The 16,981-nt window shown below is 39.0% G+C and overlaps 1 protein-coding gene across 2 annotated transcripts in view; it reads right to left on the reverse strand.

Moving 5' to 3' along the window:
* The window catches only part of tgo (Aryl hydrocarbon receptor nuclear translocator homolog tgo), a 37,864-nt gene that overhangs the window by 4,888 nt on the left and 15,995 nt on the right, over nt 1-16,981 (reverse strand). For both annotated transcript variants that reach the window (XM_086908105.1, XM_086908104.1), the window contains exons 3-5: nt 13,250-13,330; nt 5,415-5,575; nt 78-395 (exon numbers count right to left, since the gene is read on the reverse strand). In XM_086908105.1, coding sequence (XP_086764231.1) covers nt 78-395; nt 5,415-5,575; nt 13,250-13,330 — 560 coding nt within the window. The remainder of the gene's footprint in view (nt 1-77; nt 396-5,414; nt 5,576-13,249; nt 13,331-16,981) is intronic.

Raw genomic sequence — 16,981 nt, forward strand, 5'->3', positions numbered from 1 at the left:
AAAAAATAAGATTGAGATATTACTGTAAATTATTTAAATATGCGTTATACAAGAAGGAAAAAAAAAATTATACTTACACTGTCCTTCCTTTTTTACCGTCCCCGTTTTCAGGTCCAGCACTCTACCTCCATTTTCCGGCTCGGCACCGCTCAATTGTTCCTTCACTTTCTCTGTGTCGTCCGGATGAACCTGTGAATAGAGGCTGGTGCCGTACCAATCATTTTGTGTGTAGTTCAAAACCGGCGCCACAGAATCGGATACGTAGATGATCGTTCCGCTGTTGCAACTGACGACGAATAGGAAACCATCCGCTGCTTCGAGGATCAGATGTTTCAGCTCTTGATCGGTGAGGAAGGAGGGTTTGTACGCGCCATCTGAGCTAGTATTTCCGGTTCCTAAAATAGAACACTTTTGTTTTAATTTATGTTAATTGAAAAGAGAATTTTTCTTCGTATTTATTTAATTTTGATTAATCGGGAGATTTGGTTATTTAATTTCTTTCAATTTAAAATACGTAAGATTAATTCTTACGTATCCGTCTTCAGTATCGATGCAACTTTAATTTTAAATTGTTCTTTCTAGAAAAAAAAAAAAAAAAAAAAAAAGAAAGAAAGAAAAAAAAATTGATCCTTCATTTCGTGCTTTCTATTTCTTCTATTTCACAGAGATCGAACTTTTCTACGTTTGACGTAAATAGTACGTATCGATCGAGTGATCTACCTGATTGTCCGACATCGAACGCACATGTAACGAAACTTACGAATGCTTGTTCAGGGATACGTGTTACTACTTCTTCACGTGTAGACCGGACATCTTCTTTTTTTTCAAGTGTGTCCAGTTTAATGAAATCTCATGTCGAGAATAATAATAAAATCCATTCGGGAGAGTAAGAATCCTTATATAAACGATTCGTACAAGAATTTTAAAAATCATATCGATCAAAAATCGGATCGAATAACACAATTACCATAGTCTCAACTCAAACTATCCTCATGGTTCGTTCGAACATTCGTAAAGCAAAACGCTCACAATCACTTCGAAACGAATAAAATAATAAATCATCAATTATCGATATTAATTATCGAAACTTGTTTTCTTCCATCCTTCGAATCGCTATCCTGTCCAAGAACAATTCCAAAACTTACATCTCGACAGATAAGAACGATATAAATTCTTCGTCAGACGGGACGAGTCATCTTCGATCTTTCGCAAATCCAGAAAAGAGAAACAAAAACACAAAAAGAAATCTTTCGACAAACGAACTTAAAGGAGGAAAGGGGAGTAGGAGGAGGGAGGCACGGTACCAAAAATGAGGACGGGGCAAGCTCAGCAGCGTAGGTAACTATCGAGGTGCAAGATCGGAATTGCAAAGCGGACAGGATCCTGCGAGCAAAAGGCGATGAGAGAGAGAGAGAGAGAGAGAGAAGGAAGGAGGGAAAAGAGAAGGAGGGGGCGATGCGATCTTTACCCCGATATACGGAGAAATTCCGGGAAGAGGTACTTTAACGACTTCCAAACAAGATCTATGGAAGACCCCGGGTGACCTTCGTTACCATTACCTTCCACGTAGTGGAACGGTCTCTCGATGGACATTAATGCCGGCGTGATTCTACTCGATTTCCTTCCATCGAAAGAAGACGCCCCCCCTCGATACACGATCCCATCGAGTCTTACCGCGATACGTTTCTTGTTTTCGGCTTAGCCTCTTCTCAACTCTGTGGTTGTTCATTTTAGTCTTAGGTTGGGGGAAGGATGGGTCTCTTCCTCATCGTTTTCGTTGTGTCGAAGAAGAGAGAAACAAAAATTTAGGAAAAATTTAATTTGGCGGGGGGGAGAGTGATTTTTTGATCGCTCTTTTGATGTTCTTCGTAACAAAATTTGGTGTTTTATATAATAATGTTTGACGTATCGTGCTATAAATTCTAATCGTAGAGCAATAAGGTATAGGAGGATAAAAATGCATGATGTAATTATGAATGGATATCTTTCGTATTTCTTACAATTAAACAATTAATGACGAAATGTTTATTGTGTATATTTAAAGGGACGAGATGGAGATTGTTAATTAAGCGAATGAAGGTAATTTAAAAAGGGAATTTACCATAATTGTAATTCTAGTTATCATAAAGTTTCATTGGAATTTAATTCTTGTACAGCACAGACACCGGAAACTGATACGATCTATCGATTCGAGGAAACAATTTTCATTAACCGATCATTCACTAAAAATAAAACTCCGAGAAGAATCAATAAACCCCGTCATTACCCTCCCCTCCGCCTCTTATAAAATTTCTCCCCTTCGAAAACTTAAATATCTTCGCGGCGTGGTAATTTTTTTTCTTTTTTTCTCCCTTCTTTCTTTTTAAATTTTCTGTTATCTTATGAAATGATATAATTTTACTTCACCATAGGGGTTATAATATTTTACATCAACGTGAATCGATTACAGATTACAGAGAGATACCTGCGTAAGCAGGTACATTTTATCAAGAAACGTAATTTTACGTTGAACATAAATCAATCGTAGTTTATAAAAAAGCAGCATTTCATCGGCAACAATCGGTTAAGTCTCTTGTACAGACGTAATATTACATCGATAATATTGGTAATCAGTTGTGAAAATAGCTTTAGCTCGTAATAGTTTTATTATAGTTTTATGTCGATATAAATTAAACATTTTTCATTGACGCGACGTAACATCACAAAAGCAAAAATCACCTTTATCTCGTAAAAACACATGATCCTGAAATAAAAATTTACCTCGATGTATGAGTCAATTCCGTCTTACAAAAAAGAACAAAAAAAAAAAAAAAGAACGCAATTTTAACAACCATCGTATCTTAATATCCGCGGATAGACGCAACAAACCTACCTTGTCGATCCCATAAACTCGGTTTCAACAAGACATTTACAATTAGAAAGATTTTAGCAGCTCGATTAATGCTAATTTGCTGCGCGTTTACTTAAAAAAAAAAAACATCTTAACAGCTCGATTAATCAATCATAGGCTATCAAAGCTACCACTGCTAATTTGCTGCGCATTTACTTAAAAAAAAACATTTTAGCAATTCGATTAATCGACCAAAGCTAATTTGCTGCGCGTTTACTTAAGAAAATTTTACCAACTCGATTAATGCTAATTTGCTGCGCGTTTATTTAAAAAAAAACATTTTAGCAATTCGATTAATCGATGAAAGGCTACCAAAGCTAGCATCGCTAATTTGCTGCGCCTTTAAAAAAAACGTTTTAACAGCTAAATTAATACTAATTTGCCGCGCATTTACTTAAAAAAGTTTTAGCAATTCGATTAATCAATCGCTATCAAAGCTACCACTGCTAATTTGCTGAGCATTTACTTAAGAAAATTTTAGCAACTCGATTAATGCTAATTTGCTGCGCGTTTATTTAAAAAAAGACATTTTAGCAATTCGATTGATCGATGAAAGGCTACCAAAGCTAGCCTCGCTAATTTGCTGCGCCTTTAAAAAAAAACGTTTTAACAGTTAAATTAATACTAATTTGCCGCGCATTTACTTAAGAAAATTTTAGCAACTCGATTAATGCTAATTTGCTGAGCATTTACTTAAAAAAATTTTAGCACCACGATTGATCGATCAAAAGCTACCACTGCTAATTTGCTGCCTACTTACTTAGAAAGAAAGAAAGAAAAAACTATACTTAAAAAATTCGAAAATTTCTGTCAGAGCAACGACTTGGAAAAAGAAAAGAGGGGGACGGCGGGTGGGGAGGGGGAAGTATAAGAGGAGGAGGGAAAACTCGACGGAAAAGTGTCTGTCCCACGTCTCACCGCGCGGCCGAGGGTGGGTGTACGCGCGCGACGTATCCCGGAGGCGATCGCCTCTCTCTCCTCTCCTCTCCAGGTAAAGGCAACGACAAGGGAGAGGAGAGGAGAGGAGAGGGCGAGAGGAGCAAGAAGCAGGAGAGAAGCTCCGCTCGGTTCGAGCAATTTGTATTCAGCGGCCCTGTTGTCGGGAAAGAGGAGAAGTGGCTATAAACAATGCGACGCACCACCAATACTTAGCTCGGATCACGGCACGCACACCGATACACATATCCATATATATATATATATATACATATATATCGAACATCGCGATGAAAGAGAGGCGTAAAGGTAGGCGCAGCCAAGAGGAAGGAAGAGGAGAGAAGGGAAGGGTGGAGAGGTCGTCGTATGACCGCGTGTGTGCACGCAGCATAGGGGAAGGGGGAGCTAAAGGGACAGCCGACGGGGCAACTCCACCCATCCTTGCACCGGAAGCATATATCGCGCTTTCTGCATTCGATATGACCCGAACCACGACGACGAAACCTCGGCTGAATTACCACCGGAACGGATGGATCATCCAGGAGGAGCAGAGCCACCCTCCACCGCCCGGACGTCGAAACCCTTTTTCGAAACGTCGATATAGGTAAGATTCCTTCCAGAGTGTTTTCACAGAGTGCAGTTATATACTATGTTTTTCTCGGATAAAAATTTTCGAGGGAAAATGAGTTTGACGTTTCTACTATAAGCTGTAACCGGATTTTGTAAATAATGATTCAGAGTTTGAACAAGGTTTAATACAATGCAGCTGGTGACGCGAAATCGTGTCATTTTATGTAAGATAGCATTAGATTATTATTTATTAGAATAACAAAAAAATTCTTCGAGCAGTTTTTATTGTAGGGGAATTTTGATTTGAAATTCTTGGGTAATATTTATTGTATATTATATAATTTAATACGTAATTTTATTATATTACTTTTCTACCAATTAATTAATTAATCATTGACAACATTTTATCAATTATTGTGACGTTTAATGAAACCTTCAATACCGAAAGCGCAACCCATTGTTTTCGAGAGGATTACATGCGCAGAATTGTTTTCGACACGAAAATATACATTTTGAACGAGCGGCCGGCCGCCCGATAAGGCACAAAGTTAGTTCGATGCGGGACGTGACGATTAAGCATCGTCGATGTTTGAGCTATCCGTCACGAGCAGCGAAATAACTTTGGCAACGCGATCTTTACGCTTTGACTCGGCCCGATTGAATTACGCTGCACACAGTTTATCCGATTCCTTTGCGGCTATCGGCTCGATTCAAATTCGTTCGTAACGATCCGATTAAAAATCGACGAATATTTTAAAACACCGAAACGATCGTTCCAAATCATTTGTCATTTGCAAATATAAATTTATATTCCTCGATTAATTAACTCTTTTATTTATCATTCCACATGTTTTGATCAATCGAGTTAAATATCATCTTGAATAAAATTCTATTAGAATCATTAATAACGACGATTGGATCCTCGTGATTTAGGAGGAAAATTTAAATTTGTTGAGGAGCAATTGGTAGGAAAAAGGAAATTCGCGAGTTCTCTTTCTTGAATGGAAGAAGTACTCACCTCTGAGGTTTCTCATATGGGCGACCGCCATCCTGAGTATGGTCAATTTGTCCGGTTTCCTGGCCAGGGCTGAACATGTCGGCACCATGTCGGACAATTCGGTGATATAGGCGGTCATTTTGTTCCGCCGCCGCCGCTCGATTTCGCAATGATTCTCCCTGCAGTAAGTCGCAAGACAAAACCAAGGTAATTGCATAGTTCGATGAATGTTAATATTGAAATTCTTCTCTTTTTTTTTTTTTCGTGGAAAAAATGCGTTCTCGATTCGATCGATTTTAAAGGAATAACAATTGAAATAAAACATATTGGAATTTACCTACCGGAGCGATCATTAAAAATGAATACGAGTGATTCTCTCTTCCTTCCACTATCTCTTTCTCTCCTCGATTTATAAGCTTCTTCTAGGTTTAAAAAAAGAAATTCAAAAATTGTTCCATAAAGCGTTTTTAATAACATTAACTTCTTATCGGTTTTTAAAAACGTGTTTCGATTTAAAAGAATCCGGCATGGAAGAAATATTCACAGTTTTCAAACAAATATTTATATACCAGCAAACAGTTCTTAAGCGATATTATCCCCTAGGTATGCCTAGGTATCCCTAGCGTGCGATCCTTGAGGGATCGTTTGGCAAAAGGAAACTTGACCGTGGTTCCATCCTCGATTATGGAATTGCAATCTCGTGCGTGGCTCATTTCCATAATTCAGAGACACGAAATACACGATACACCTCGCCGGCATTGCGAGATTTCTTTTAGAAACGTGTGTGGATAACAGCTGGACGACTTCGACGCACGAATCATCCAGCGATTGGATAATTGAAGAGACTGAATGTTGTCTACTTATCGAACTAGACGAACAACCATGCACGTAAATGAACCTGATGAGATTGAAGAAATTTCCCTAATTTTATATTCTTTCTCCATAATTCGCAGGATTTATTATTTTCTTCTTCTTTTTTTTTTTTTTTCAGATTCTAAGGTAAGAAGGATAATAGTATTTCTTGTTATTACATCGACTTCGACATTTTAAAGACGGAAAAATTTCAAGAAATCCTTCGGGAGACATTTCAGACAAATCTTTTATCAAAACTTTTTAAAAAAATCTACTCTTCTAAACTTCGACTCTTCTACGAATTAGAAAAACTTTCTACGTAAAAATATAAACTATATCAGTACCTTTCGCAATAAACGCATACATGAGGGAAAAAATTACAAACGTTTTCTAAACTCCATTGGCCTCATAATGATATTGAAAAATACACACACACACACACACACACACATATATAGAACGCATTGAGAGAACTGCTTATCCACGAATGGGACATTGATAAGCGCGATCAATGCGGCCAATAAATCCTGGACACGATCCACGTACGGAGAAAAAAAAGGGGGGAAACCACAATTTCAGACCCCTCCCCTGTTATTACCGGCGTCTCCTCTCCGCTTTCCACGATAATTGTCGGCCAGCAAATCGTAAATTTAATGGCATTTGATTCGTGATAATTTCGGTGGAAACACACGCGATCAGAAGAGTGGCTGCTTTCCTGATATTTCTTTTAATTAATAATCGTCCATCGTTCTTCTTTGTTTAGGATTGATTGTTTACGACAATTAGTAGCAAAGTCGAGGAAAAATTAATCAGCGAAGAGAGATACAATTAGCAGCGATGAGAGGACAAGTGTTTTTCGACACATTGTTAAGTAAGAATAAATCACGTGAGATTAAAGGAAATCTGAAATTGAGACGAACGAACTCGTTTGTTTTCTAGGGCCGGGTGTATCCGGCTGTGTTTCTTCCTTGGCTCGGGGTAGGGAACTTCCTTTTCTGTTTACTGCCGAGATAAGACCCTCCATCTCGTTTCAGGAGCTATTACCATCGTGCTTATTCCGCTTTAACATCCTCCGCTTTCGTTCTCAAGATCCGATCATTTTCCACGCGATTGCTAACTTCTTCTTCCGTCCAATGTTAGATTGCAGTTTAATATTTATCGCCTTTGTTGATTTCGTTCGTGCATATATTGTTTATACGATTTTTACTTGCTAAATTAACAATAAAATTCGTGTCAAACGATTGTACATCATTTATAACGTTTGTCTTTTTGTTTATTTATTATTTACCTTTGAAAGGAATTTAAAATATACTTCCTTTTTCACGATATTCCCAATTTCGAAGGAAATAAATTGTTATATTTTGCACGTTTCATCACGTTAAACTAGTTTCTTCTTAGACAGGTTTCGGATTCTCCAAGGTAAAATATCGCTGCAGTTGACGCGAGGCTGATGTCTTCGTGAGCATTGACCTCTTGTTAAGTTCCGCGTCTAGGACGTCCACCCCACGTCTGAAACACCGCCGCGACCCCGCATGTGGCAAAAATTGTTCTGTCCGCGGAAAAGCCTGTCTCAAAAGCGTATCCAAGATTACCACGTTATTGATTCGAGTAGAAAAAAAAAAAAAAAAGAAACGACAATTTCAACAAAATTATAAACAAGACGAAAGGCTTCTCTATCTCTCGATAGAAGCCTTGCACAAAAAAAATCGGAATTGGATCATCTTTACGATCCTCTTCAAATTTCAAAAATCAATTCCAACTTAAAATATCAGACTCTTCCTTCCCATCATCCTCTTTCCTCCCCCGAGACGAGGGCGGATGGACGACGACAATCGTCGATATCCTCTGTTGGAGCCCCAACGGCTGGGCCCCGCTATTTAAAAGAGGCCAGGGCGCTTAAAGCGCGAGTATGCACCGCGGTGGAGGAGTGGAGAGGGGGTGAGGGGAAGAGGAGCGCGAGAGCAGGACGGAGAGAACCTCCTGGGTCAAGGGTCAGACGTTCCGAAGTTGCCCGCTCGCTCCGTGGGCCCAGCGAACGCTATACAGGGTGGTCGGTTGCTCGCGTTTCACGATTTCATTTTTTTTTTTCTCGAGAATTTCGAACGAGTTGAATCGAGTAATTCGTCGAATTAATGATAAATTACACAGGTTAGGGATAAATTGTTGAAGATTAAAGGATTCTTTTTAAGTATCTTTTCTTCCTCCGTTTCGTGAACGGATTATTATTATATAATTAAACGAGCAGCGTTTGAATTTGTGAATTCAACGACGAAGAAAATTTCGCATTATTACTTTTCCTGCCCGACGTATCGTTCGATCTCTTTCGAAAAGAACGAATCAATCCCTCCTTTCGCCATAACCATCACTGGTGTTGATCGATACCAAACTTTCAATCGAACAATTGTTGTTGAGACGGAAACTAAACTGCCCACCCTGTATATCGATTTCTGCATTACGATGATACAAAGTCGGCACTGAAATGCACGTACCGCACACATAAAATCGTTCTAAGGGGGGAAAAAACGAGTTCCTCGACACACCGCGAGGCTACGTACACGTAGATCCACCACACGTAGATAGGAAAGGAGATCGTCTTTCGTCGTCATCGTGGCAATCCTATAAATGACAACGTCTGTGAATTACGGATTCGTCTAACGATCGACGCCGTGTCGATGCAGCCTGGCTGGTTATATACCCCTCCCCCCTTCGCTCGAACAATGAATTATGAATCGACCGTTTAATGCGATCCTATTATTCGTTATCAAATATATTCCAACCGTGGACGTATGCTAACCAGCCATCCTGGACATCGATTGATTTATGCCAAATCTTAATATTCCGAATGCTAATGGAGATACCATCCACTCGTTTCGCGATCGAGTTTTTTCTCTCCTTCCAAATATAGTCTCTCTCCCAAAAACGGGTAAAGGATTATTCTAAGAAAGAGGAGATTATTCCCGCTTGAAACCGAGCTGAAGAAATCCTATTTACGCAGCTACTAGAAGCTGAGATACAGCGTTTTAAATTTACTCCGAAATTTTAAAAAATCAAAAATACCCTCCCACTATCTTGAAGATATTTCAATGTTCTATGTTTCTGGATGGAAATATAATTCTATTCAACACGATTGGGACTCGGTGATCGGAGTGAAAATGAGCATGGATCGATGGAACTGCTTCAAGTTTTATCGTGTCGAATTAACGAGTATTAATTAATGAATATTGACATGATCGATCGATTCTTTCGTAATTAATATTCGGTCTTAATTGAAAGCAAAATCGAATATACATTCACAAACAGATATATACAACAACTTCAAAGTTAAGAGAGTTATTACAGAAACTTGTCATTGTTACTCGAGGAGAGAAGGGTAATATTTTTTTTTTTTTTTCTTTTTTTTTTCAATATTGGAAAGAAATGTCTAATGAAAAAAATCCACTTTCAACTACGAAAACAAGTTGAGAAAATTGATCAAGAACCTTGGCACATTACCATCGGTTAATAAAAGTGTCACCAATCGCGCCTGCGTTCTGTGTACTATGTCATAAACAGGCTCATAAAATAATAGAATGTCGGAATAGGCAATTTCGCGTCGAATATGCGATTCGTTGAGTGCCGTTTAAATCATTTTCCAACGAAGATGTTATAATCTCGGCGAGAGTCGAACGATAAATTTACTCCCACTTCCAAGTTTACTGCCGTGCAACCGTAACTTGACCAACTGATCGTTTCAATAGTTCTACTTTGACCCTATACAATGTACGCATAACATCACATTTTACAAGCGTATCACACGTGGAACAGCAATCCTTTTTTCTAATGTAACGTAATGAAATTTACACACACGATTTAATCGTACTATTATATACACGTTCTTCTCGTTAATTCAACTTTTTGCCTATCTAGATAATTATACCATGATTATATTTTTGTAAAACGCGTATTAGAAATTTGCTCGGGAAAAGTGGCTTGATTTGATGAAAAGAAAAAGGGTTTTTTTTTTTTCTTCCGTTGTATAACTACAGGTTACAGGAGGATAAACAGACGATTTTGAAATTCTCCCTAGCTATTTTTCAAATACCCTCCTCTCTTTATTCATTTTGTCATTGAACACCATTAACCGTACACGTCTTATAATTCCATTATGCTCGGCAAGACCAGGCCTGACATTATAGATAATGGAAGACCGTAAGGATTTAATGACTGTAACCAGCTTGAAAATCATTTCCATCGGTAAATCCTGATTTTTTTTCTCGTTCAAATAATATTTCTCTATTATCCCCACGCGCGATGAAACATCTTATCGCGTTTATGGCTTATCCAATAAAATTGCATCTCGAATTGTTCTCCGTCTCTTTTCCACCACTTCTTTCTCGATCGAACAATTAAAAAAAAAAACACGTACTTTTCGATTCATCCCTTCTTTCGACAAAGAAAATATTTATAAACTTACCATTAATTAATAAATTTCAAAATATCGACGAGAATCAGAAATCTAAATTTAAAAATTCGCAAATTCCCCCCCTCCCCTCTCCCCTCCCATAAAATATTTATATACTTCAAAGCGTCCAAGTTTTAAAAAAAAGAGAGAGAGAGAGAGAGAGAGAGTTAGAGAGAGATTACAGAAGCAACGTCATTCTCGCGGTTTATCTGGCAACGAAAACGAGAGAAACTGGTGGAAAGGAAGAAAATGGTGGAAGAAGTATAAGAGAGGGTTGGCTTGCGGCGGGAGGCGGTAATTGCGTTATTAAGTTGAAAGTGAGGTGCTCGAGAGCGACATCGCCGCCGCCACAACTTTTCCATGAAACGCGCACAGTGGCCATACCTGCAATCATGCCTACTCCCCCTCGAGTTTCCCCTCGAGCCGGGGCGAATGCAAAATACAAGGCAAATTCCCGGTTGCAGCTCCGCTTGTCCACCGCCGAGTATACGTTTCGATGTTTGATGTTCGACCAGATGGAATTACCTCGTCCAAACTGCTTCTTCGGTGGTTGAGTCGTAGACAGTGCTTTCTTCCAAGGAATTGGAATTTGTAATTACGTTAAAATATTATTAACATCTTGTCCAAGACAAACTCTTTTTATTCGAATATTATCGTATCTCGAATACGAAGAATGATGTTTTTCGAAACGTAAAAACATCATCCTGTTACAAAATTCCATTACAGAATTTTCTTCCATTCCCATCCAATATATTTAATTTCCAATATAAAACTCAGCGAACTGGGCCCAAATTTGATGGGGCCCAATTATTCGCGAAACGTTAATATCCATGGATCGGATTATTGGGCCATGTCAACGCGTGGCTTCGCTTCTCTCCGGGCCCAAATTTGATGGGGCCCAATTATTCGCGAAACGTTAATATCCATGGATCGGATTCTTGGGCCGTGTCAACGCGTGGCTTCGCTTCTCTCCGGGCCCAAATTTGATGGGGCCCAATTATTCGCGAAACGTTAATATCCATGGATCGGATTCTTGGGCCGTGTCAACGCGTGGCTTCGCTTCTCTCCGGGCCCAAATTTGATGGGGCCCAATTATTCGTTAATATCCATGGATCGGATTATTGGGCCGTGTCAACGCGTGGCTATCGCGAGATCGGTGTCTTCGCCGCGGATGGGACTTATGCGAGAGTTGCGCGCGTACAAGTGGGCCCGTGTTCCCACGCTGGAGCAGGCTGGAGGGCTTCCCATTCCGCTATCGACTCGCATTGGCGGGTATCATGTAGGTATGTATGTATCTTCGTACTTGGCCGGCCATGTACAGGGTGTACCGGGTGGAACATATTGGGCCCACGATTTCGTGAGACGAATTAACAATTACGCGGGCGTATCAGGAAGGAGCGAGAGCTTCTTTCCCCCTCTCCTTGCCTCCTTCTCTTTCCTTTACACTCGTCAAACCCAAGTTAAATTTCTTGTCGAACAGAGGGAGGACAAGCAGTTTTGGATCACGCTTAACTTGTTTTCATCTTTCCAAGTAAGATCTTTATGCCAATTGTATTCTTCTGCACAAACGATTCCATTTCGTGAATTTTTTTTTTTTTTTTTTTTCGATTCCAGGGAAATCGAAGGAGGGATTTTTCACGCAAGGAATTGGTTTTATTCGAATTTAATAAAATTATCGTTTTGTATTATCGATGATGATATTGAAATTGCAAATTGTGCGTGTCTTCTATGCGTGATAACAAAGACAAATGTTTTCTCTTTGAATTGTACTTGATAAAAGCGTTAAAAATTTTATAGAGCGTCTTCTACGCGATTAATAAATAATTGCAATGAATCTTTCGAAAAATTAATATTTCAGATATCGTTATCTGTGGATTAGGAATCGACGATATAAACGATTCGAGGCAGAACAGAAGATTGCAGAAAGGAGTGTAAGATTTCTCGAATGCATTATTATCGAAGGCGATAAAAAAAAATGTGTAATCAACATAAATCTCGTATCAAAGTTTATATGCATAATTTACATTGCTAATTTTTACACTGTTATTGACGTGTATACGTGTCATTAATTTTTTTACGATTAAAAAAATAAAATTATATTATCATCGTGGCAATTTGGTATCGTCGTTCGTTGATTTATGATTTATGATTCGCGGGAAAATTAAATCTCACCGCCAATTACTGAACAATAACGTCGTATATACGCACGTGAAAAATAATTACTTTACCATTTTATCTCATTTTTATAAACGCGTGATATGTTAATCAATTTCCTCTGATTTAATATTCCTTTTTGCAATAATTTCATATCAATTATAATGAATAATAATAATTCAATAACCAGATTTCTGACTGTGAACGAACAATATTATTCGTTACCTCGTAAATATCTTTTATATCCCAAATGAATAGAAAATCGGAATAGAACGCATTTTTCCGACAGAGAAAGAAAGAAAGAAAGAAAGAAAGAAAGAAAGAAAGGAAGAAATGTTTAACCCATTCACCGACTCCTCTCATTTATTATCGCAAGACGAAGAGCATGCAAGTCGAGCCTGACACTCACCTCGCAAATCTTTCTTTGTCCTGTACATTCTCGTTCTCCAACCTTCTATATTTACACCCACTGGGATCGTCCTCGTCGGATCTGTAAAGATATAAAAGCATTTCGAATAATTAATTATCGGTACAGTTATTTGCATTCATCGTTATTTACAATGATAATATTTATAATATTCTTTGCAAACAAAATTATACATTATTATTATCGATGAATGATCGAAAAAATGATTGAAAAATATAATGATGAAAATTCAAAATTTAAAAATTCATCATCGCATTTATAATCAAATATTATACCCTCCTCGGTTACAAAATAATTCATAATAAGATCCCCTAGCTAAATCTTATCTATCATTTCTTACACATTCATCCCATTTTTCCATCTTCTTTCACAATCGCGTATATACCAGTGATCAGATTAATATGTTATCAAAGAACAAGGATCGAAGAACGAAAGATTAAAAAAAAAAAAAAACAAACAGGTACCACGTGGCCATCCAGTGACTCGTTGCGCAAAAAAAAAAAAAAAAAAAAAAAAGTCACGCGAAAAGTGCGTACGACCTTCGTCGTTGAGGAACGTCGTCGTTCACCGAGGTCCATCTGCCGTTCGAAACGATCGAATATTCCGCGTACGTAGCGAATAAATGTCGCGTCGCCGATACGCCGTAGTGTAATCACTTCCGGATTACCAAACGCGACACGGGGACATTACAAAATTGGCCGTCGCCTATCCAACTTCTACCCAAATCTAGAGCGTATCGTGTAACAGTAAGCGCGAATAGAGAGGACCCTCCTCATGCAATATTCACGCGAGTGCGCTGATGCTCTCTATAAAACCACGTGGTCGAGAGGCCGTGCTCGGACGAATATGTGGATTTCGATTTATTAATTTTAATCTCGCGATGAACGACGCATTTTGGTGAAGAAATGCTCTCAAATGCTTTTATATTCACTTGGTATTTTCGTAATCATATCGTGAAACTGTAATATAATTATTAATTAGCGTGCGAACGAATTTGATCGGAAGCATATATATATTTCTTGCGCAATATTTTTCTTTTTCGTAGAAAACTAGAATTATAACACGAAAATGATGATATGAATGCTCGTGACGTAGATTCGTTTACGTATGCACGATAGGATTACACATGTAATTATTTATCTCATTTAACATCTTCAATATCGAAACGAATCTTTCCTCTTAAACTCGAGATATTAAAATAATCCAAATAAAGAGCACCGTAATTAGCCCAAACTGGCGACAACTCCTGCTCCTCCGAGTTTTCGAAAATTTCGAAAAAAAAGGAAGGAAAAGAAAGAGTGAAACGGAGAACAAATAAAAACTATAAATCCCTTATTGACATCTCGTTACCCAGGCGTCACTCAACCGATCGATCCCTTCGATCGAGCGCGATCGTATTAACCACGGGATAGAAAATTATACTCCCATTGGACGTACGTTCAACGTGGACGTACACACACGCACACCCAGAAATCCGTGGGCCTATCGTCAGTCTATTACATGAACGCGCGCGCGCGAGCACTCGGGTGATGTACGCCTCTGACCCTGAGCGAAAAACCGAGTTCCCCTTCCTCTACCCCTCCTCCTCCCTCCCCACCCACCCTACCCTTCTTCTTCTTCTTCTTCTTCTTCTTTTTCTCCTTCTTTGCCCCGGCGAACGTTACGCCGAGCTGCAGCCAGCATCTGCCCCCCACCACCGAGCCGGAGTAACGGAGAGCGAGGGTGGGGGTGGTGTAGGGCCCGCAGTGTATCCGGGTCCGAGCGAGAAGGCCCCATATTCCTTCACCGAGTTCCCCTTCTCTACCCCTTTTTTTCTATACTCTCGCCGTGTGTTTGCCCGCTTTGAACCCGCTTTTTCTGCTCTCTTTTTTTTTTTTTCTTTTTTTTTCCCCTCCCCTCTTCCTGCCCCCCCTTCCCCAGAGAAGTACGGATACGAGACGGGGAGAGACGATAGGGAGACTTATCGAGTAATACACAATGTGTATTACGTCGATTTAATATATTCGCGCATATTGGCTTGGTAGTTGAGCCGTAGCTTTTTCTTGAAAGCTGCAAGGGTTTCTTCTTATTATTGGGATTATCCGGGCTTCGGTCTCGAGATCGTACGTTCATATTTTCGGAATTTTATTTTAAATTATCAGAATCCAAGATTGAATAATTTTCTGAATTTAATTAAATTATTTCTTATCTTCTAACATTCAAAATTAATACTAAATTTTGCGGAGGTCGATTTTGTGGCAAGGAAAAATCAAAGGTAGAGAGAATCGAAATGTTTCTTAACGGTTAATGGTTCTTTACAGGCTGTAATCTCAGAGATGTTGTTTTTTATTTTAATAATTTATAAGCCAAGTTGGCGAACGTGTTGGAAGTTGTTGGCTACGACATTTTGGATATCGATCGTGGAACACGGTGAAAGTGTCTAGGCCTAGCTCTATTCAGAGGGGGGCCGCGCACGTGTAGATTTTGCAGTCAGATCACAAATCTCTGTATTTCTCGGATCTTGGAGCATTCGATAATTTGTAGCCGCGAACGCCGTGGGAATGGAGCACCTATCCCGATTTTTATCTCCTTTTATCTGGATAGTAAATCATCAGAAACGGGTAACGCTACGTCTTCGTACGTTTGAAATATACGCGACTTCAACCCTTTCCACTCCTATTTCATTTTATCATTCGAATTTCACTTTCCTTCCGTATTTTTCTCTTTAATTTCAGTTTGGAAAAGTTTTATCATTCGCCTCCTTTCCTATCGCATAATCCTCCCCTTCGATCACACCAATCCAGAATAACATTCAAAAATAACTACTCCTCTTAAAGTCATACACGAAATTCTTGAAAGATTGTTCGCATATAAAATCGTTCGCGCAAAAAAAACCTTGCCTTCCATCATCTTAACGATCTTGCGAACGTGCGAATCTCATCCAATCCAAAAAAAAAAAAAAAAAAAAAAGAAAAAAAAGGGGGGACAATATAATATAGAGGTTCGTTAATCCGGGAACAGCACGTTCCCTGATCGGCCATTATCCTGCTGTATAAGGATCGTAATAATGTCTTGATAACCCTTCCTCGACCGGTTCCCTTCTTACTTCTCCCCTTCGTTGCGTTAATGAGATGCATCGTTACACGCGTCGCGATTGATCTTAACACGCGGCGAATAGCAACGCATCGTTAGCGTCCCGTTAACCACGACGATTCGCCCTCGATCGATTAATATCTCGACCAGATTTATTAACACGTTGCCAATAACACCATAGAGATAGAGATCCATCCACAACTTTTTACACCTCTCTCTTCTTCGGCTCTCTATTCAATCGGCCACCGCGATTTATTCAAGATAAATGTTACTGTTAATAAGGTTATTCGAGTTGTACAACAAGGATACGTTGATAAATTGTGGACGAATCTGGGAATTTTATTATTCAGAGAATAAAAGACACGTGGCATTATTAATTGTAATTAATTTCAATGCGGCAAGACACGATTACGACAAATATCGATCGAATATATAATAGAACGTGATTATATTCATTGGATCGTTCATTTCTTCTTGCTGCATGAAAAAATGTTGGAAGGATTGCGTATGCAACGAGTTTATATTGTCAGTTTTTCGTCCACGGGTAACGTACCGTACGAGTTAACGGAGTAAAACTTGGAAAAATTGTTTCCCTCCTCTCAGATCTTTGGATACAGCCTAGAAATTATTTGGAATAACGTT

This window comes from Apis florea, unplaced genomic scaffold, assembly GCF_048593485.1.
Source record: "Apis florea isolate Af1SG1 unplaced genomic scaffold, ASM4859348v1 contig_3036_pilon, whole genome shotgun sequence".
Lineage (NCBI taxonomy): Eukaryota > Metazoa > Arthropoda > Insecta > Hymenoptera > Apidae > Apis > Apis florea.